Source organism: Rhinolophus sinicus, linkage group LG04 (assembly GCF_036562045.2).
Source record: "Rhinolophus sinicus isolate RSC01 linkage group LG04, ASM3656204v1, whole genome shotgun sequence".
NCBI classification, from domain to species: domain Eukaryota; kingdom Metazoa; phylum Chordata; class Mammalia; order Chiroptera; family Rhinolophidae; genus Rhinolophus; species Rhinolophus sinicus.
In genome coordinates, this window is record NC_133754.1 from 157,274,599 (window position 1) to 157,297,050 (window position 22,452).

The following is a 22,452-nucleotide window of genomic DNA, read 5'->3' on the forward strand; positions in this document are numbered from 1 at the left end:
TGACTAACCCACCCATTCGGTTCCCCTTTAGAGCTCCAGCAGCTCTGAACCTGCCCACAACTCTGCGTGAGTGTCAGTGTCGCGTGTTGAATTTTCATCTTGACTCATCTGTCTCTAGGCAAAGATCCTTGCAAAGATTTAAATTGGGAACCAGACCTTGAGAATGTCTGTTCAGAGCATTTCACAGCTTCTGGATAAATGCCTTTTCCTTCTTAACCCAATCTGTTTTCCAGTTCTGCCCAGCTAGCTCTTGAACAGCCCAGCTTTGAGGAAGCTTCCCAACTGAGGTGGGTGCTTGTGCTGTTTCTTACCTTAAAAAGCAACCGCATCCTTTTAGCCTGCCCAGGATTCCCAAGAGCCAGATTCACCGTGACAAGGGGCTGCGGTGTTGCTTGCATGGCTCAGGAAACAGACGTTATGTGTTTATCCCAAAAGGCTAGTCCACTGAGGAGGTCTGAGTGTCTGTTAATAACATGAGGTCTGGTGCTCTGTGGGCCTTGTTGAATGGTGGCAGAAGGAGCCCTGTTTTTTGTTTTTTGTGTTTTGTTTTTTTTCCACCAGAGCTTACACTGACTGCTGTTTACCTCTTTCCCACTTACTCTTCTTGGTTTTGCTGAAACATGTGAAGGTGGAAAGATGCAGAGGTAATTTATGGTCAAAGCAATGACTATAACTAGAGATAGCAGGTTGGTTGTGCCTCATGTCCTAAACACATCTTCTCCTGGCTGAGCCTTTGTTTGGAAACCCCAAGCTGCTTAGAAGATGGGCTGAATGTGTTTGGGTAGGTAGCTGGACAAGACAGGGTCACAGTAGCTTCCGGCATAGCACCTGGAGGCGTGGAGCCCCGGGGGGGATGAAGCAGAAAGAAGTAGGTTCTTGAGGCAGTGGCCTGGCTTTGAGGATCTACCCCAGTCTTGAGATTTGTGGTTCTCCTCGGTCTGGGAAGCCCAGACCCAAATCTAGTAATGACAGTCTCTGCTCTGGGCTCCTTATGAGTGGCTGCAGAGTTGGCGAGGGAATTCTGACTTAATCAGCCATCCCTATATTTCTTATTTTAATCCTTTACCTCTTTCTCCTGGCTGAGCTATGGGAAGCTCCATGATAAATTGGCTGTGACTTCCACTGAAATTTGACAGTTTTCAAGGGTTTTTTTCCTTTTCTCTTTTTTTCTTTTCTTTATTTAGATGTGGCTATAGTTGCATTGTCAGTCCTTATCTCTTCTGTCATCCGTCCTGCTCCCTGACTGGGTTAGGAGGTATTTGCTCTGCTGTCAGTGTTGGCTGCATAATGAGGTGGATGGTTAAGAAATGGGTTGTTTAGCATCATCTTGGAATCTAAGTTTTCTTCCTTGGTTGAGGGGGAAGCAATGTTATTGGAAGAAGGCAGTAGGGAGGCAAATGTTGGCTCTGGAATCAACGCTTTCGCCTCAGGATCTTGGATAAGCCAAGGAAATAATTCTTAATTTAAAAGCTTGTTTTATCTACCATATAAGACTGCCTGTCTGCAGTGACAGATTCTGGGGTGCCCCCCGTAGGCTGGCTCCCTGATTTTTGGCTAACAGGGCCATGTTCTAATGTGGATTGTCACGAGGAATGTTGCAGGGCAATAGAAGTAGCAATTTTGGACATGCTGCATAAAGCAAACCTGCTGTTGGCCTAAGAAAGAGGGGATCCTTTTCTTATCGCATCAGGCTCAGAGGAGGTGAATAGGAGTGGCTTCACTGGTTTGTTACTGGCTGATTGGAGCTCTGTATTGAGAAGAGCTCTGAGGTTCTCTGGGCTCAAACTATTTGTCCTGTTCTTTGGTTGCAGAGTAGAAAGCGATCTCATATGTTTCCGAATGTGGTGCTTTATGCTCCAGGGCTTCAAGGGTCCCTGGCTTATGTTTGGCATCACGTTGCAATGAACAATTTGAGTACTCTTTGAAGACAAGGACATTCAATTTCCTGACGAGTGCTAACCAGAATTGTTGAATTGTTAGGAATTAGGGCCATACGAGAGCCACCGGACTAGCACGTCTCCAAGGAGACAGAGATGCCACTGGCAAAGAAGGACTGGGAAATTAGGGGTCATGATACCAGGCCTTGAACCTTAGACGGGTTTTGGTCAGTGTGATATCACTTTAGGTTGCTTAGGTCCTAATTCTGGATCCCAAAACAACCTGTGGTCCTGACTTCTGCAGTAGAGGGTCCATCTCAGCCCACCTAGCTTCCCCTCCTTCTCTCTCATGACTGCCTGGGAGTAGCCTAAAGGAGTTCTTGTTTTCCAGTTCTCTTGCTGTGGCTGTTTTGGAAAAACTGGACTAGGTATCCTCTGAGAACATGGGGCTATTTGATGATAACGGCACTTGGGCACTATCTGTTCTCCAGCTTCACCAAATACGGACAGATTATATACATACAAAAACAAACAAACAAAATTAACAAACCAACCAAACAAACACCCCTAGAGCTTGTCTCAGTAGAAGGGAAGACTCCCTTTGTACTGTGTTCCAGCAGTTTCTTGCTGTGTTCTGCCTTCCCGCTGAGACTGGGAGCTCCTCAAAGTACTGGGCTCCTCCTTATGTCTCTTTCTCTCCTCCAGCTCAGACATGAGAGAGGTGAATAGGCAGGGGAGAAGAAGGGAGGGAGGGGAGAAGAATGAGGGGAAGAAGTGGGGGAGGGGAGAGAGTAAGATCTATATTTAGCGAGAGGGAGAGACACTCAGCAAGGGTGTGTGAGTGAGCTTGCTGGTGAGGTTTCTGTGTGCGTGAGTGTGCTGGGGAAGGGGGTGTGTGCCCCAGGAACGTGTGAGGAGGGCTGCTGCCCTATGGGAGGGTGCGTGCAGGAAGCAGCTGGAGAGGAGGAGGAGCAGCAGCAGGAGCAGGAGCTGCCCTGCTTTCTCTCTCAGTCTCAAAGCCCAGAACCGACTGAGTTAGAATTCCACATCCAGTTGAAGTTTGGCCGCTATTGCCTTCAGCAGGCTGGTCATCAGAATCTCCCTCAGCAGAGAGGTGTGGACCAGATTGGATTCCTAGATTTGTAGCCAGCGAGACTCCTGCCCAGCCTTGCACTGAGGGGATTTCTCTGCTGGGCATTGTTCTCTCATCAACTTTGCACTGTGGAGCCAGCCAGCTGGATACAACTGAGAATAGCTTCTTGGCTCTGTTTGTTGGTTGGGCAAGCAGCCGTGCTGTGGCTTAGAAAGTTCATCCTGTGGCTTCTCTGTCAAACCAAGGAGTGCTTCTGAATGGATTTTCTCTTAAAGACAGCACTTGCATTCTAAAACTTGAGCGTTTGTGGTTTTAATGCGTTTTTTTCTCTTTTCATTTTCTTAACTCTTATTTTGGTTGCAGCAGCAAGGTAAGTGGTATCGAGTGTATGACTGACTCTGAATGACAAGCAGGGACAAAAGCAAAGCATTTGTGGGTGGAATATGGAACAGCTACATTAATTACATAACTGCTTGAGCCAACTTGCTGGTGGGGTCATTATAATGAGTAAAAAATGGCATACTCAGCACTGAGGATAGAGTCTTCACGTGCACGTGTTTCTATGCTAATAATCTGACCATCTATTCTTCCCTGGTATTCTCTTGTATGTATATAAATAACCCATCCACCCCTCTGGATGTGTGCATACTTGTATACAAATAATCTGTTTCTCCCTCTTGATATGTCCATATGTTTATAGATAACACCCATTCCTATCTGTGTCTACATACATATAAACAACTCATTCATTCATCTTACATGAATATGCACAAGCCGTCTCTCCCTCTATGTGCATACATACGTAGATATCTGTCCCTTTATCTGCTGCATGTTTTCATGTACTCAGTAACTTTCCTCCTCTTGTATAGGCCTGTGTATTTTCAGACACCTTTCCATTTTCCGTGTGTGTGTGTGTGTGTGTGTGTGTGTCTGTGTGTCTACTGCCCTCCTGTCTGAGGTGAGTATTAATTCTTCCCTCTCGTGTGTGCATATGCCATATAAACAGAAAAGTCATCTTGAGTTTTCTCAGTCTTGAGTGTGTGCACACATTTATGTCATGTATGTATGGTAAAAAGAGCACTAACTTTATAGACTGACGACCCCCTTTTAAATCCTAGCTCTACTCAGTGATGTTGCTCAAATCATTTAGTTTCTCTCAGCTTCGTTTTTCTCATTTATGAAATCAGAATAATAATCCTTCTGTCCTACCTCACAGGGTTGTTGTGATGATAAAATAGGAATCATGTAAACTGTAAAATTCTAAACAAATACAATTTTACTATTGTTACATGACCCTCTAGTGTGAGTTGTCTGGCATAGCATACCTTTGACCCACTGCATTGAGAGTCTGCTCTTGTCTGTGAGAGGTCTCTAAGTCTTCCCTGCAAAGGGGTAGCTGCTGTTGAAGTAACTTAGTTTATCCTGTGGTTTTGCCCAGAGTATTAGAAAGAAGCTACATAGAGCCACCGAGAATCTGGAAAGGGTCAGGTTGAGAGCGAGAACAGGTTCATCCTCTATAGGTTGGGGTCTTAATACTTTGTTCTTTGTAGCCTTAAAAAGAATTGAACCTGTCACAAAAGGGAAATAAGCTGCTTCCAGCTGGGATCAGAATGAACAGGGGAAAGGATGAGTGAAAGAACAGAGCGTTCTGTTGCCCCTGAGATGACAGCCTACTCCTTGCAGCGAACATCTGCTGCCAGGTTTTGAAGGCTCTCTAGAATATCCCCCGCCCCAACATTCTAGACCTGCACTGTCCAATATGGTAGCCACTGAGCACATGTGGTTGTTGAGTATTTGCGGGGTGGCTAGTCTACATTGTGCTGTAAATGTAAGATGCAGACCAGAGTTCAAGGACTCAGTGTGAAAAAAAGGAATGCACATATATGATTAAAAATTTTTTATATTGATTACATGTTGAAATTGATATTAATAATTTGGGTGAGTTATATATTAAAATAAATTTTACCTGTTTCTCTTTACTTTTTTATTTGGCTACTGGAAATTTTAAAATTACATATGTGCCTCATATTATATTTCTGTTGGACAGTGCTGCTCTAGAGCCATCATTAGCACAAGGATCAGGGTATCTCTTCCAGCTGGAAGGGCAAATGGAGACCCCATGACAGCAGCCCTGGCATGACAGGAACCATGGCAGTGCCTCTTCCTACCAGTCTCCTATACTGGAGAGAACGAGCTAATTACCTGCCTCTAGCAAAGGCTGGTCCCACCACTACCCTCTTTGTCCTGAGTGACTCCCCAGAAAATTTTAAGTATATTTGGGGAGAAGTTTCCAGCTTAGTTTTACAATGAAAGAGGGTTGTAAGTCATCAGTCTAGAAGGAATCTGAGACCTTAAAGACAGCATGCCATTATGGAAACACAAGTGGACTAGAAATCAGGAGGTTTGGATTCTAATTCAGCCCTGCCATCACTCGTTCATTCTTTCCATGGCACCGAGTTCTCACTGTATGCCATGCTGTATGCTTGGCATAGTAATGCTCTGTGCTAGAAGAATTCACAAAGAAAGCACAGCTTCCAATATAATGGCATTCACACCCACTGAGGGTCCTCAAGCAGAAACCTTCTATTGAGGGGTCTGCCAAAGTAAAACAAATTAGCAACAACAAGGGTGTCATTTCAGGTCAAGGTTTATAAACTTGGGTGAGAGGGCTTTCGAGAAGCTAGAGTAGCTGCCCCACCTAAAGAGTTGCAAATTTAAAATTTAGAAAAACACTATGATACCCTACTTCATAGACTCGATCACAACATAGTATGAGATTCCAGGGCTCTTCTAAAAGACTCTTCTAAAGGACTCTTGTCTCATTTGCTGCTTTGTTTTCTGGTTCCTTTTATTCACTGGCAGGATTTTGTTTGTTTGTTTTGCCATATATGTCAGGCACTGTTCTAGGTGCTGAGGATACAGCAGTGAACAAAACAGAGTCTCTACTCACATTCTAGGATAGAGATAATAAACAAGCAAACAAATATATGATCAATCAGGTGGTAGGAATTTCTATTAAGAAACTACAGCAGAGTAAGGGGTAGAGAATATGGGTATTTTGGGGAGTGAGGAGGGAGTGTTCAGGGCCTAGATTCCTGCTCACATGCCTTCTTCAGTCTACTCTCAAGAGCCATGAGGTAATAAGGGGAAAAAAGCATGATGAGTACTTAAGAAAAAATTATTCTGACCCATGTTAAAGACAGTAAGACAGGCTTTATTCATGGGGACTACTACATCATAATAGGGGAGCGAGATTGAGGCCAACTCTGAAACAAGAAAAAGTGGAAATTTATAACCAAGGAGCAGGGGTGAGGGTCAGTGGATGGAAAATTACTAAGAGGAAACACCATGGATAAGGGGGAGTCTGGCTGAACTGATTTGACAGGATTTTTGCTGGAGGCTGGCCAGGTTGAGGGATAAGGAATTTGGTCGGGTATCAAAGGTGAGGAATTGTCACTAAACTGAGCCAGCAAGATTCTTGCTAAAATGGGACTCAACAGAGCCCAAGGTTAGAGGCCTAGTCAAAAAGAGGACTCAGAGGAATCTGACTCAAGTTTGCTCAAAAGAGAGAGTCGTCTTTGTCGTGAGTATCAGATTCTGAGGATGTGTACATTTGTTTATGGTTTGTTATACTCTTTGGTGTAATAAACCTTGGTACTGCTGAAGGGGAGCCCTGAGCAGGGCGCAGACTCCCAGCTCTCCTGACTGGCATTCGTCTGCATTCTGAAGTCTTCACATACCACTCCTGCGTCCTCTCTCTTGCTACTGTGCATTACTCTCGCTTCTGTCTCCCCTCTTGGATATGATGCCTGGGGTTTTCTTTCCTTTCCGATGTCCAGCTTTTGGCCTATAAATGGGATTCCTCCTAACACTGGGGAGGTGCGGTGGCGAGTCCAAGGAACTGCAGTCCTGGGACCTTGCTACGCATTCGATCTAGGGCATTCTTTACTCCCTTTGGCTGATCTTACTCTTCAGACCTTGTGACCCTGATATTTTTCTCTGATAAGATTCTCTGTAAGCATTGAATCTTTCCCGAAGATTAACATCCTAAGAACACCCGGACCTGCTGTGACCCTAGAAATCTGTTCCTCCCACCATATTAGCCATACAACATAATTGGTAAATGGCCCAGGAATGACCTGACCTAGGGAGGAAGAGGGCTGAGAGCTCTTGGCTTTCTGCCTTCTGGGCTTGTTTCACACTAAGTGAGAAGCTTCTTGATATTGTACATAGAGTCCTAGCCTGTTCCCAGAAGTCCCTCAGTTTCCTCCAAGTTCAGATTTGGGTCAGGAGCAATTTTTTAAGGAATACTCACATTACTGATTACATTTGTCTGATACATCGGAGAGAGAGTAAAGAATTAGCCATTTCAGAAAAGTGAGGAGTTTTTCCCTCTTGACTTTTGGTAGGCTGTTGCTGATGTGGTGTGATTGGGGTTTAGTCCCTGCCATAGTTGTCAGCTTTCCATCATTGAGGTTTTACTCCTTTCGATTAATTCATTTTGTTTTGATTTGTTCCCTTTTTAAACACAGATATCCCTTGAAAGGGCTGCTTCATTTTTCCTAGTCTTAAGCATTCCTTAGGAAAAGATCAAAGAAAGGTATGGTCATTTTTGAGGATGTATGTATGAAATTTAGAGAGTTGCCGAGAGCGGATAGGCTGACAGGATAGGGCAGGGTGACAGCTCTGGGAACCTTGAAGAAACCAGAGGGCCAGGTTTGAGCTGGGTGGACCCCAAGGCCTCCTTATCCGATCAGCTCACATATTACCTCTCTATGGCCCACCCTGTCATAGTTTTGCTGAGCCTCTCACTGTCTTCCCATTCCCCACCCTTAGAATTAAATACTGGCTTTCTATTACTTCTGTTATAACGTTTATCACTTTATTTTGTGTTTGTCTATATGCCTATCTCCCTCTCCAAACTTTAATATATTAGAGAACAGGAACTGTGTCTTATAGTCCTGGCACATAGTTTAGTGCCTGGCATATCGATTGAATTGATTTAGATATCAAATTGGCCTTCTCACACTTTGGCCCCTGTTATTTCATTCCTGTGAGAACAGTTAGCACAGAGGCTGGGGAAGAAGAAGGTGGACTTGAATTGAGCCTCCTCTCTGAGAGTTGCCCTTTCAGCCCATTCTGGCTTCTGGTATCCAACTGGGTTCTGAGCAAAGTGAGTGGTTGATCTTCTGGGCATCCCACTGAGCTCTGTCCCCTGATTTAAAATGTAAATATCTGTATGACTGAGTGGGTTTGGTGCCTTTGGGGAACCCACATCCCCAGGAGGTGTTCTTAATTTCAGAGTTCATCCAGGGGCATTGACTGCCAATTTAGAAGAAGGTTTGGAGGGTTTTGTTTGTTTGTTTAATGTGGAAGCTAGGTTCTTTGTTTGGGGCCGGGAGAAGTTGGAAATGACAGCTCTAGTTGGAAATTGCCTCTTTGTCCGTAACGTAGGAAGCCAGGCAGCTTTGCCTTCAGTCCTTCAGGAGACCATAGGAAAGCACTCTGAACACATGGCTGTGCCATTCACCCCCTGTGTGGCTGGACAGCACATATTGTAGGCACTGCACTCTCGGAGGGGACACCTGGCAAGATATCCAGGAAGTTTAGAAGAGAGTGGGAAAGGTAGGGGTCTGGGGTTGGGATATAAGTCATGGTTCACTCAAATCATAGCATTTGGCGGTTGCATATTTGGCTTAGATATTAGTTTCCCTGCGTCTTTGTCTCAGGGACTTGCCATGAAAGTAATAACAGCACTGTAGTGCTTTATGCTTTACTAATTACTAGTCTCACATTTTAGCTTTATCATATTCCTACTTTCCCACTTTACAGATGAGGAAACTAAAGCACAAAGAAGTCAAGTGTTTAATTCAAGGTCACTGGTGAAGCAAGACCCAAACTTAAGTCTCTTAGTGGCACTTGCCCGTGGCTTCATGTGGTCATACAGAAAGGTTCAGTAAGTAATCTTTCCCTAAAGACACTGTTCATAGCTAATACCAGGTGCCAATACCTTGTACAGTTGGGGAGGAGAGAAAGGGATGGCTTTGGAAATATAGATTTTGTACTTATGGGAGGAGAGAAGGAAGAATGCGATGAATCAGTCCTAGAATTAGGGGTCTGCTGTCTTGGCAGCTGGGCACTAAGCCCGAGACCCAGGATTCTGGTTGTGCACATTGAGCATTCTCTCTCTCTCTCTCTCTCTCTCTCTCTCTCTCTCTTCTCTCTCATTGGAGTGAGCTGATCAAATTAGGGATATGGCTGATCCTGGCCCCTTGAGACATTGAGAAAAGCCATAATTGGGCCTCTCCAGTGCCTCACAGGATGGGTAGAGTTCTGAGATGAGGAATTTCTAGATGAAGTAGAGTTTTTAGATGAACTAGAGAGAAGGGAAGAAATAAAACGGGAATTAATCTAGTTTCTGTCTCTTGGTTCTTGGCCTACTTATTTCCAGTAAAAGGGATCAGCTTCATCTTTCTCCCTAGTCTTATGACTCATCCTTTTGATTCTTCCTAGTCTGGGGAAACAGTGCTTTTAACTTTCAGGCCCACAGACCATTGATGGTGGCCTTTCCTGAAAATTCATAGCCGTGGGAGCTGTCAGCTTGTGTTCTTCATACGCGATTTCCCTCTTGTAGAGTTACCTTGAGTACTGGGGAAAGAGAAGGAAGCAGGGGTTTAGAAGATTTAGAAATCGAGATCAAATCCATAATAAATCTATAAAATGGGGAAACCATCTCTGGTTGAAGAACATGAAGGGTAGCATGTCTCCCACCAGCCCATTTACCCTCCCAGGGTGGCCCAGCAGAGCCAGAGAATATGGGCAGTCCCATGCATTCCTGGGCTCTCTGCTTTCCCCTTTGTACTTTCCACTCTGCTCCTTGCCTGCACTCTGCACATTCCCAGTGAAACGGAATGGATGCCCACCCCACATAAGGTAGGAGTCATCGCCGCCTCTGTAGTATAGGTGCCCATAGCTTAGGGTGTAGGGGCAAGACTGGTGGCAGGTCTTTACCTTTTTGGAGAACAGCAAAGCACCCTGTAGCCCTCTGTGATATAACCAACTCTGACCTGTCCCATGCATTGTTCTCTCCAGGCCAGTCAGAGGGCTAGAGCAACCTTTTGTTACTCTAGAAATGGATAGTGTTGGAAAATCACTTCCCCTGATACTCTGAGGAGGCATTAGACCAGATGTGGCCAGAAAAGGTGAACCTGTGTGTTGGTTAGGCTGCACCAAACCCTTGAGGATAATTGAATAGCGTTCAGGATTCTGGCTGAGCCTGAGCCTCCGCCCTCCCTGTTTGGCCACCTGCCTCTCTAGATCCAAGCATGCTAAATGCCTCCTGAATCTGAACAGTGAGTATGCCCACACTGTGCAACCTCATTCTAGAATTAGGTATAGAAAACACTTTTTTTCTCCAAGTTTAAAATACTTGCCATGGTCCTTTCTACATGTGAAGGGTTGCTATCACTAAAAAAGGGAAAACACCTCGTGCTGTACGCACAGGCAGAAGCAAACCTTTGCCTAGCTGAGCCTTCCCCAGAACAGCCACCTGGGGAAAAAAATAACATTCAGTGTCTTGTCCTCGTCGTTCGCTGTGTATGTGAATCGAGTTTCACTGTGTATGTGATTTGTGCTTTGGTGTTAAGCATCTACTTGTTCATTTGTGAGCCAGACCCTAGTGTTGGATTTTGTAAAGGCTCCGATCCTCATTGACCTCATCACCGCCTACTTCCCAGGAGTTTGTTTCAATCCTGATGCCTTTGAGTACTTGCCTAGAACATCAGGACTTGGTTTGATTTGACATCAGTATTCTGATGGGAAGCCGAGGAGAGAGACCTGCCTGCCTGCAGCCTTGGAGGCCGGCGTTGGGAGGCAGAGGACAGCCTTAGAAGGTAACATTTGTATTCCTGCTTGATAGCTTGATTCAGCTTAAAAGTATCCAGCTGCTTTCTGACATGAGTGTACTATTTTCCCTTTTCACTAGCTGCAGAATAAGAGTCAAGCCAGGATCCCAGGGACATGTGCCAGGTTTGGAGACCACACATGGGACCATTTCAGGCAGCACTATGGGCTAAGCCCAAGGCCTCAGCCAGCAATAATTGCCAGAAATAGACTGAAAAGAGCAGGACAGGGTGTTGCCTTCCAAGACAGTCTGTGTTAAGCATCCTGACCAGAAATAAGAGGAAGAAGCAGAGAATCCCTCAGACCCTGAGGGAGAAAATGAAGCGATTGTTGCAAGAGTCAGAGGAAGAAATCATGGTCACCTTGGGACCCTCCTCCAGGCTTTCCCCAGATAAGGCCAAGGCGGAGACTGGCTGTCACGTCAAGGGCAAGTCCTCAAGCCCTGCTGGATCCTTACCAGAGGACAGCTCACCACCCCCTTGCTGTGGGTCAGCAGCCTCAGCCATTGGTGGGGATAAAGATGGGGGCCTGGCCCAGCACTGCAGCTTTGGGCAGCAGGCCAGCAGCCCGCTTCCTCTGGGCTCCACTGCCTGTGCTTCAGAGTCTGGCTCTCAGGACTTTTCAACTGCCAGCATTGCCACCAGCTGTCAGGAGCCCTCAGAGAAGAACCAAGCCAAGCCCCTTCCGTGCAGGGGCCCCAGCCTTGAACAGCGAGAGCCTCTGGGGGATGTAGTAGACTATATCATCAGAGAGCTGCAAGGCATCAGCCGTCTCCAAACTGAGATTGCTGAGCTGCAGCAGCACTTGAGCCAAGTCTGGGGTTCAGTGGATGAAGTCTCCAGCTGTGTAGACTCAGTTCTGAGTGAAATAGAAGGCCTGCAGGGGGGCAGCAGCTCCCTGGCCAAGGTGTGTGGGGGAAGAAAGGCCCAGGGACCTCATGTGGACAGACCCAGTGAGGAAGCCATTCTGTATCTGTATGGACTTCCTGAGCAAGATGGGGAAAATACCACGGAGCTGGTGCACAGCTTCCTGGCCAAGCACCTCTGTGTTAATGGCATGCAGTGCAACAGGTACATCAAAGAGGCTTACAGGACAGGCAGAGACCAAGCCCCCAGGCCTACTGTGGTAAAGCTTGCCCATCTAGAGCATAGAGACTTCATCTTGCAGAAATCCATCCTCTTGCAGAGTGTAGGGGTCCGGATTGCCACCAGTGAAGAACCAAGTGGTCCACAGTGTTATAAGAATCCCCAAAAAGAGTCTCTGTCATTTTTGCAACAACTTCAGGATCATAATTTGAATTCTTTAAACCCAGACAAACCAGTTCTTCAGATGGAAATAGGAAACAGAGGATGCATAACAGGAACATATCAAACGAAGGCCCAGAATCGACATGGAGGCCCCTTGACCCCTGAGCTGCAAGGCCTTTGCTTCCCATCCAAGAACAGTTTAGCAAAACCAAGTGATTTGTCTCAGCCAGGGAATGAAGTAGAAGAAACGTCAGGAACAGGCCAAGTCATCAGTGGCAGCTGTGGTGAATTGACAGCGAGAGAGGCTTCTCTGTTTGCCCTCCCTCAGTTTGAGGAACCTTCTCTAGTGTTAACCTCCAAAGAGGAGGAATCTGGGAAATCCCAGGTTTTCAAACAGTGCAGCCAAGGACCTGAAGCACGTAAAGCAGAAAAAAGAGAAGACAACTGCATCGATAAAAGTGAGGCCAGCGGCTGCATGTCACTGTCTGGGTTGCTGAAAACAGAGGACAAGCTCCTGGCCTGTGAAGCCGGGCTTGATATTCTGAGCTCAAAGCAGCTGGAAGACCTTTTGACAGACAAGTCCAGAAGGCTTGCAACTCTGAGCTGTGACAGCGTGATGGAGGAAATGCTTATAGGGCCTGAGACTTTCAGTGACATGGTTCATATTGACTTGAATGAAGAGGAGGAACGTGCTGCTCAGGTCCTTAAAGACGTCTTTGAAAAGTCCTCTTGTGGCCTGGGTGGCTCTCAGGAGGACGAAGATGTCGAAATTAAGTTTTACACGAGTAAACTAGGCCGAGCAATTCACCACTTTCGTTCAGCTCTGCAGGGAGTGTTTCAGAAACTGGAGAACAGTGGGTCAGTCAGTCCTGAGGACCCGGAAAGCAATGAGAGTGGTTCCCAATCAGAGAACAGTGATAGACTTCTTGGGACCATAAGTTCGGGGGGTGCCCAGGATTTCTCAGGGGAGAGCCCTGGAAGTCAGGAGAGTGAGAGCTTGCTCAGTGTGGTCTCTGGTGGAGTGGGCATCTCCACACAGGGAGACCAAACCTCTCTGGCTTCCAATAACTCACCTCTTGCACATTCATTGCCAGGTTTTGCTCTGGCTCTGGGTCTAGGAAGCGAAACTTGTTCCAGGCCTGAATCTCCCATGCAGGGCAGACTAAGCCTAGAGCAAGTGTGTGCAGAGACCATCTACCTCAACAAGTGCATCAACAACTTTAAAAATGTTCTAAGAGAGAAAAGACTGAGGCAGAAAAATCTTTTGCATGAACTGGTGCAGAAGGCGAACCATCTCTCAGTGGAAGACATGCCCCCAGGTATTCCAAGTCTCTATTTAATGGGGTCACAGCTGGCTGGGTGTGGCCTCCATGTGGCCAGCACCAGACCTAACTTGGTGGTGAGTTTCACAAGGTGAAGGGGGAGGTCCACAGCTTGAATCACTCTAAATTACGTGCGTATAGATTTTAAGCTAATTCTGTGGGAATTGGAGTAAAATAATTTCTAAAGCAACAGGGAAGGAGTTCCTGCCCCTAAGGAGTTCCCTATCTATGTGGGGAGTCCAGGGGAGCGCTTTAGAAAGTATGTTTTCAAAAGAGTGACGAACATCTGGGCAGAAGTCCTTTACAGCTGCAGAACTTTTAGGACATTCCTGTGTAAATGGGTGTGGGGTAAGAGGCAGGAATGGGGGACTCACAGCCACTAGAGGGACTAATGCAATCCTACGTTACATTTTAAAATTGTTCTCCAGGGGTTTCTTGCTGAGGTAAGATTGCCATTTCCTTAGCAGCTGATGAGGCCACTCTGGGCATTTCCCTTATCCCAACCTGTCTTTTTCCTAGTACTGGACTTGACAACCCAGAACCTCATTTCCGACTTGGAGCTGTCCAAGAACTGTTTCTAATTCTGGTCCTGCCCAAAAGCCTGAATCTGCTCTCCCCAGACCGTAGTCCAATTCTTCCCTCTCCAGCTAAAGGCTGCTCACCTAGGAACTGGACAATGGAATGGTTTTGACTATAAGAAATGAGAGAACTTTTTTCTAGGCAGCATGGAAATAGTATGTAGCTTTAAAATTACTTCTCCCAATCAAAATTAAGTTTATCCAAAGAGTATATGCTGTATTCGTCCACTTTTAAATGTAAGTGGAATTGTCCTCTTATACATGTAACCTGATTAATCTTTCTAAGGCAAAATTAAAATTATGAAACATAATTGTGTTGACAAAGGTATGAGGGAATCGGCACTCATACATCGCTCATGGGATGGGAGTGTACATTGGTATAACCTCCAAGGAAAGCAATTGGCAAAATTGATCAGAACGTATACCCTCTGAGCCCTAACACCACTTCCAGGAGTATACCCTGCAGGTATATTTTCACATGTGGAAGGGACATATGTTCAAGGCTACTTTTAAAGCTTTGTTTTTAAAAGCAAAGATTGAAAACAACCTAAATGTTCATTAACAAAGACTGGTTAACTAAGTTATTGGCACATCCAAATAATGGAATACAGTCTCATGCAGCTATGAAAAGAATGAGGTAGCTCTTTACTGAAATGGAAAGATATCTGAGATATATTGACTGACTAAAACAGGGTGCAGAACAGTATGTTTAAGATGCTTACAGTTGTATAAAAAGGAGAGGGAGAGAATACACGTTCATACCCATAGTATGTTTGTATACGTATAGAGCATGTGACAAAGATACATAAGAAACTGATACACAATTGCCCATAGGGAAAGGTATTAGGTGAAAAACTAATGGGATGAGATTATTCACTTTATGCTTTAATGCTTTTTAGAATTTGAATCCTATGAATATAATATCAACTTATAAAATTAAATTTTAAAAATGAAAGATTAAATCATGTCAGGCTCCTTTCAGATGCCCTAGAGCTGCTCCTTAGAGCTTATCAGAAAATGTCTAAATCCCTTCACTTGGCATTCAAGACCACTACAACTGGTCTCTAGTTTGCATTTCCAGATTTATCTCCCATTGTCCCACTGTGCTCCACCCAAAAGGAAACTTTGCAGTCTCACAAGTTCATCTTAAACTTTATGTTCTCAGCATGTTCACATGTACATGCTTTCTTCTAGCCTACGGTGTTGTGTTGACCATACCAGCCTAGCAAAATTTACTCAATGCTTCAGCATACAGTCAAAACCTCACCTCCTTCAGGAAGCTTTCTATAATTCCTCATCTGTAAGGGATTTCTCTCTCTTCCTAACTTTGCAGCCCTTTCTCTTTCTCCCTGGGCATTTAGAAATTATTACATTATAGCAGCAATAGAAACAAGAGCTATCAAAGCAGTACTTCCTTACTAACTCCCTAAACCTTGGGCAGGAGTTATGTTTGCATGAGCACCCAGGACACTGGGGTCCCATTCTTCAGCTTGCAAAGTTCCCCTTCAGGGCTGACGTCCTGCTGGGCAACACAGGAGGAACTTGTGGTACCTGTGATAAGCAGGTGGTGGCAGCAGCAGTGATAAAAAGATGGAGGTTTTCTGAAGCACCAATAAGAAAGCAAGCCAAAGTTCTGGGTCCTAACCAAGATGAAGGGCTTGCCAGGCAGTGGTGACTGCATCCCTTCAGTGCTGGGTCTAGGCCTGGCTCCAGCACCATTCCACAGAGCAAGGGAAGCACACAGGTCAACCTCTGACTCTGGTTATAGAGTCCACAAAAGCAGTCACCTCAACCTGGTAAACTGATTCAGGATAACGGGGGCTGCTGTCACAACAAAACATTTGAGAAATCAGCGTTCTTTACTGCTCTGCTTGAGCCCTCTCAGGGCCTAAGCCTACTAGTAGTAGCTTATCATTAATTTGAGTTCTTATTTTTCATCCCTTTTCTTCTTTTTGGGGGGTTATGTACCTGGCACTGTTTTGAGTACTCACATGCATTACATAAAAATTCAATTCTTTTATTCCTACCACTCTATCAAAACAGCGCTTGTCAAGGCCGTCAGATGACTACCCACATGTCGCCAAACTCCTGGGCCAGGCCTCTTAATCAGGCATCAGCAACGTGAAGTACTGCTTACTTTTTATTCTAAGAACTTTATTGAGTTCTAATTCATATATACAGTGTGTGTGTGTATATGTGTGTGTGTGTATCCATATACACTCACACACATATATATATTAAAAGTTGACTATTAAAATCCATTAGAAATTGTAGGATTGAGTGGTTTTTAGTATATTCACAGAGTTATGTAATTATCAATTCCAGAACATATCCATCTCTCCAGAAAGAAATCCCTTACCTGTTATTAGTCAATCTCTAATCCATTTGTCCCCAGCCTCTGTCAACCACTGATCTATTTTATGTTTCTATGGGTTTGCCTTTTCTGGACATTGCATATGCATGGATTTATACAAAGGTCATATGTGGCCTTTCATGACTGGCTTCTTCCACTTAGCGTAATATTTTTAAGATTCACCCACATTGTAATATGTATCAGTACTTCATTTCCTTTTGTGACTGAGTAATATTCCATTATATGGGTATACCACATTTTGTTTATACACTCATCAGTTGATGGACATTTTTTTTAAACCACATTTTGGTTGTTATGAATAATGTTGCTGTGAACATACAAGTTTTTGCATGAACATGGGTGTATACCTAGACGTGGAATTGCTGGGTCGTATGGTAAGTCTGTTTAACATTTTTGAGGAACTGCCAGACTGTTCTCCAACTTCCATTTTACATTTCCACCAGCCACATATGAGAGTTATAATTTCTCCACATCCTTGTCAACACTTTTTAATGTCTGTGTTTTTTATTGTAGCCATCCTAATAGGTGTGAGTGGAATCTTAGTACGGTTTTGATTGAGCATCTTTTCATGTGTTTATTGGCCATTTTTATATTGTCTTTGGAGAAATGCCTATTCAAATCCTTTTTTGAAAATTGAGTTATTTGTCTTTTTGTTGTCGAGTTGTAAGAATTCTTTATATATTCTGGATTAAGTCCCTTATTAGATATATGATTTGTAAATATTTTCCCCCAGTCAGCGGGTTGTCATTTCACTTTCTTGGTGGTGTCCTTTGAAGTATAAACATTTTATTTTAAAAAAATTATTATGGTAAAATATACATAACATAAAATTTATCATTTTTACCATTTTAAGTTTATTCATATTGCTGTGCAACCGTCACCACCATCCAATCTCCAGGACTTTTTCATCTTCCCCACCTGAAACTCTGTACCCATTAAACTAACTCCCCATTCTTCCCGCAACCTCTCCCCCTCCACCCGCCCTGGCAATTTGACTGCTTTGTATACCTCATATAAGTGGAATCACACCATATTTGTCCTTTTGTGACTGGCTTATTTCACTTGTCATAATGTCTTCACAGTTCATCCATGTTGTAGCAAGTGTCAGAATTTCTTTCCTGAATGGTATTCCATTGTATGAATATACACCACATTTTGTTTATCCATTTATCTTTCTATGGGCACTTGTATTACTTCTACCTTTTGGCTACTGTGAATAATGCTGCGATGAACATGGGTGTATAAATATTTGTTTGAGTCCTTGCTTTCATTTATTTTGGATATATATCCAGAAGTGGAATTGCTGGATCATATAGTAATTCTGACTTTTTTGAGGAATTGTCATATCTGCAGTGGCTGTACCATTTTACATTCTCACCAACAGGGCACAAAGTTTCTAATTTCTCCACATCCTTTCCAACATTTGTTACTTCCTGTTTGTTTTTTTCTTTTTTTGTAATAACCATCATAATGAAGTACAATGCAAAAGTTTTCAACTGTGATGAAGTTCAGCTTATCTGCTTTTCCTTGTGTTGATTGTGCTTTTGGTTTCATAGCTAAGAAACCATTGTCTAAATCAAGGTCACAGAGATTTACTCTTTCTTTTTTTCCTGAATGTTTCATAGCGCTTACTCTCACGTTAGGTCTATGATCCATTTTGAGTTAATTTTTGTAGATGGTGTAGTGTAATATAGGGGTACAACTTCGTTCTTGTGGTTGTGGATATCTAGATATCCCAGCACCATTTGCTGGAAAAGACTTTTCTTTCCCCATTGAAGGGTTTTGGCACCCTTGTCAAAAATCAGCTGACCATAAATGTAAGTTTATTTCTGGACTCCCAATTCTATTCCATTGCTCTTATTCTATCCCTATACCTCAATTCCTTCTTTTGGAAACGCTTTCTTCACTTGACTTCCAGAACACTTCTCAGCCTTCGTTCTCCCCCAACATTATTGACCATTCCTTCTCAGTCATCTTTGCTGGTCCCTCCTCATCTTCCCAACCTTGTAGCATCCCAGGATTCAATCCTGACTCCTTCTTTTGTATTCACACTCATTTCTTAGGTAATCTCTTCCAATAGCATGAGTTTTGTAAGCATCCCCAGATTTGTATCTTTGGCCCAGACATCGTCCATGAACACCGGATTCCACATCTACTTAACGTCCCCATTTGGATATAAATAGGCATCACAAGTTTGACATATCCAAAACCAAACTCCTGATCCTTTTCCTGAAGTTGCTGCCAAATCTGCTGTTTTTGTAGTCTACCTTCCCAGTGAATGGCAACTCCATTCTTGGCAACTGCTTGGGCTGCTTGAGTCCACATCCATCATTTTTGACTTCTTCTCTCTGACAACCTGCACTCAATCAGTAAATTCTGCCTGCTCTACTTTTAAAAAATATCTGGAATCTTACCACTATCTTGACATCTCCCACTGTCGTCCTTGTCTGAGCCACCATTTTTTCTTGTCTAGATAATTGCAGTAGTCTAACTGGTCTCCCTGCTTCTCCCCTCATCCTTCTGCAGTCTGTTTTCCCCCACAGCAATCAGAGCAGTCCTTATAAAACATAAGTCAGATCATATCACTTTTCTGTTCAAAACCTTCCAGTGATTTTCTGTCTCAGAATGAAAGCCGGAGTACTTGTAAGAGCCCTGTTTGAACCGGAGCTCACTCTATTGCAGACTTGCTGTTCCTCCACAGCAATTATGCTTTCACCTCAGGCTTTGCGTTTGCTGTGGGTTCTCTGACTGGAATACTTTTCTTGTAGAACTCTGAAGAGCTTCTGGACTCATTTCCTTCAGGTCTCTGCTTAGATGTCACTTTATCAATGAGGCCTCCCTGACAACCTTTTATAAAATTTTAATAGCAACTGTAACATCCTCACATGGCACAATATCTTTTCCCCTTACCTGAATTTTTCAGCAGCTTCCCTGTCACATGTGATATGGTATATATAGTTCCAGATCCTGGAACCAGGATGCCTGTTTTGAATTTTGGCTTTGCCACTTGCTGTGACTTTAGACAAGTGTCTTAACCTCTCTGATCTTCAGTTTAATCAACAAAAAAGTTGAGATAATAATAGTATTTATCCAGTAGAGTTATTAGAAATAAATGAGCTTACTCAAATAAAATACCAGATACATTAATTTGTTCGCTTAATGTTAGGTACTGTCATCATCATCATCATTATTGTCGTCATCATCAATTGTCTGCTCCTCCTACTAGAATAGAAAAGCTTCTCAAGATAAGGGAGTTGGTTTCATTCACTGCTGCATCACTAGCACGAGAACAGTGCCTCGTGTGCAGTAGGTTTTCAGTAAGTATTTGCTGAAGAAATGAATCCTTGCACTAACCCTGGAGGTAGCTCTTCTTACCCCTTTTTACAGATAAGGAAGTGCAGGCTTAAATAAGTTGGTGCCTCAAGTCTTTTGACTCCCAAGTACAATGCAGTTAAGGTTGTCTTAACAATGAGGGAGTGTGTCACTTCCTCATAAAGTGGGCTGTTTGGAAGAGTGAGACCATTCTTAGGGGTCAGGGATTTTTCTGCAAAGCATGTGTTCCTTAGACAGACGCCTATATCATCACTTAAACTGAAAACTAAATCTGACTGGAAAAAACCTAAGGCATTTTAGGAAGTTAGGAAGCACAAAAAGTTTGGTTCCTAACAAGAAAAGTCTTTTTAATGTTTTCCAGTGGGTGGGACAAACTAAACAGCTAGTAGTTCTTTGGAGGTCTGGAAAATGGTATAGGCTACTGACTAAGAGATATGTCTTTTCTCTCATGTGATGGGTAAGAGACATTTTCTTGGAAAAGATGTTGATTTCTAAGTCCTGAAAATGCAGGTTCCTTTTACTACTTACAAATGCTAGGAGATGTGCTAAGCCTTCAGGTTAACGAAGGCAAACACACACACACACACACACACACACACACACACACGCGCACACACACGAGGTCTGACAATTAAGTTCGTGAACTTGTTGCAACGATGTTGCTAATTTATTGATATCAGAGGGATTGTTCATCATGAATTTGTACCAGCTGGACAAACAGTTAACCTAGTTTACTATTTGGAAGTGCTGAAAAGGCTGCATGAAAAAGTTAGACGACCTGAACTTTTCGCCAACAATTCATGGCTCTTGCATCACGACAATGCACCAGTTCACATGGCACTGTCTGTGAGGGAATTTTTAGCCAGTAAACAAATAACTGTATTGGAACACCCTCCCTCCTCACCTGATCTGGCCCCCAGTGACTTCTTTCTTTACTCGAAAATAAAGGAAATATTGAAAGGAAGACATTTTGATGACATTCAGGACATCAAGGGTAATACGACGACAGCTCTGATGACCATTCCAGAAAAATAGTTCCAAATTGCTTTGAAGGGTGGACTAGGTGCTGGCATCGGTGCATAGCTTCCCAAGGGGAGTACTTTGAAGGTGACCATAGTGATATTCAGCAATGAGGTATGTAGCACTCTTTCTAGGGTGAGTTCACAAACTTAATTGTCTGACCTCGTATATATATAATTGTTGCTCTCAAGAAGTTCACAGTGTATAAAGGGAGATGTTTATACAGACAATTACAGTGAAATAGTACTGGCAACATACGGTCACAGAAGTGTGCATGTAGAATATGGGTACCAGGGTCACATGGTGGAGAGGCACCTAATTGCGCTTTTGAGAGGAAGGCAGATAAGGAAATGTTCACAGAGCTTTCACATTTGAGCTAAGTCTTAATTAAATCTGTGCCCACCCAGTAGATATGAGAGGCCAGGTCATGCATGGATCAAGGCCCTGAGGGCCTTGTCAACAGATTGGATTTTGTTCTTTAGGCATAATGGAGAACTCTGGAAAGAACAGAAGGACAGAGTCTAAGTAACTTGGACATGATATGTACAACATATTTAAGATAGTGGAGGAGAAAGAAACCTTTCCAATTTGAGTCACTGGGTCAGTTAGTGTTCGTTGCCTAATTTCTTCTTCAAAGGGAGCAGGGTGCTCTGAGGGAGGTAGGGAGAAGATGTAGAAGAGACCTGTCCCCATTCCTGGAAGTGTCTTTTTCACCTCCCTGTCTCCCTGTAGCTGCTCTGGTGACCCATTATGTCCTCATAAATAGCTTGAAGAATCAGGAACTTATAAATTAGTTTCCATTATTGTTCCTTCTCCTTGTTGTGTAATATCAGTGAGTCTTTAACAGGGAGAGAAAAGAAAGTGGAGGAGAGCTGATAGGCCCAGGTGGTGGGACTTTCCTTAGAGAAGAAAGGCTGTGGGCTTATTCTATGTGTGGCCTAGAATTCCAAGTAGTCTTTACCAAATAGGAGAGGAGTAATCTCTGAACTTGATTCTTCCTCTACTGTGGCTTACTTGCATACTTCTGTAAGTGTCATTTTCCTGTGGAGTATTCTTCTGGATTTGATAGATAATCAGGCCTGGGATTGCAGTCATAGTTTTATCATCCAGACCATGGTGATTTCTGTTAGGGCAGTGGCCAGTTCATGCCCCCAGGTCTACAGCTGGTAAACATCTGGCCCTGGGCTTGACATGGCCTACCTTCACTTAGGCTCTGGGAAAACAGGCCAACGCTTGCTGGGCAGATGCACGGCCAACCCTGCATTACAAAATGGAAAGGGCTTTGGGGTTTGAGGACTTATCCCAGATCCAGTGAGCTCTTGTAGCTTCTGAGGAAGGAGTGAACTTCACTCTGTACTCAGCCAGCTCAGATAGCCTGTTGGAATAGCCCTTGGTAACCAAGCTGGTCTTGTGACCCTGGTAGCTCTGACCCTGCATACAGGCCACTGTGGAAAAGGGAAAAGGGTGACTGGAATCCCCAGGTAGACTTTGTCCTTTTGTTTGAGTAGCCAAACCCAAGGTGTTCTAAACTACAAAACAGGGGCCAGCAAATACAGGAGGTAAGGATTCTGGGAGCTGGGCTCTGTGAACTTCCCAGTTGTTCAGAGGACCTCGCTGTCTCCTCCATTTTCCTTGAGGTTTAGCTGGCATTTTCTTTGGGTTCCCTGCTCTAGGACTGAATCTACTAACCTCTCTGCCCTTTTTTT

At 43.9% G+C, this 22,452-nt stretch overlaps 1 protein-coding gene across 8 annotated transcripts in view; it reads left to right on the forward strand.

Moving 5' to 3' along the window:
• Nucleotides 1-22,452, forward strand: part of UNC13B (unc-13 homolog B) — a 173,138-nt gene that overhangs the window by 111,116 nt on the left and 39,570 nt on the right. For 3 of the 8 annotated variants that reach the window (XM_074330673.1, XM_074330675.1, XM_074330674.1), the window contains exon 1: nucleotides 10,956-13,438. The exons of the other annotated variants lie outside the window; for them this stretch is intronic. In XM_074330673.1, coding sequence (XP_074186774.1) covers nucleotides 11,191-13,438 — 2,248 coding nt within the window. In that variant the 5' untranslated portion in view covers nucleotides 10,956-11,190. Of the gene's footprint in view, nucleotides 1-10,955; nucleotides 13,439-22,452 lie in introns of those variants that run through there. 8 annotated transcript variants of the gene reach the window in all.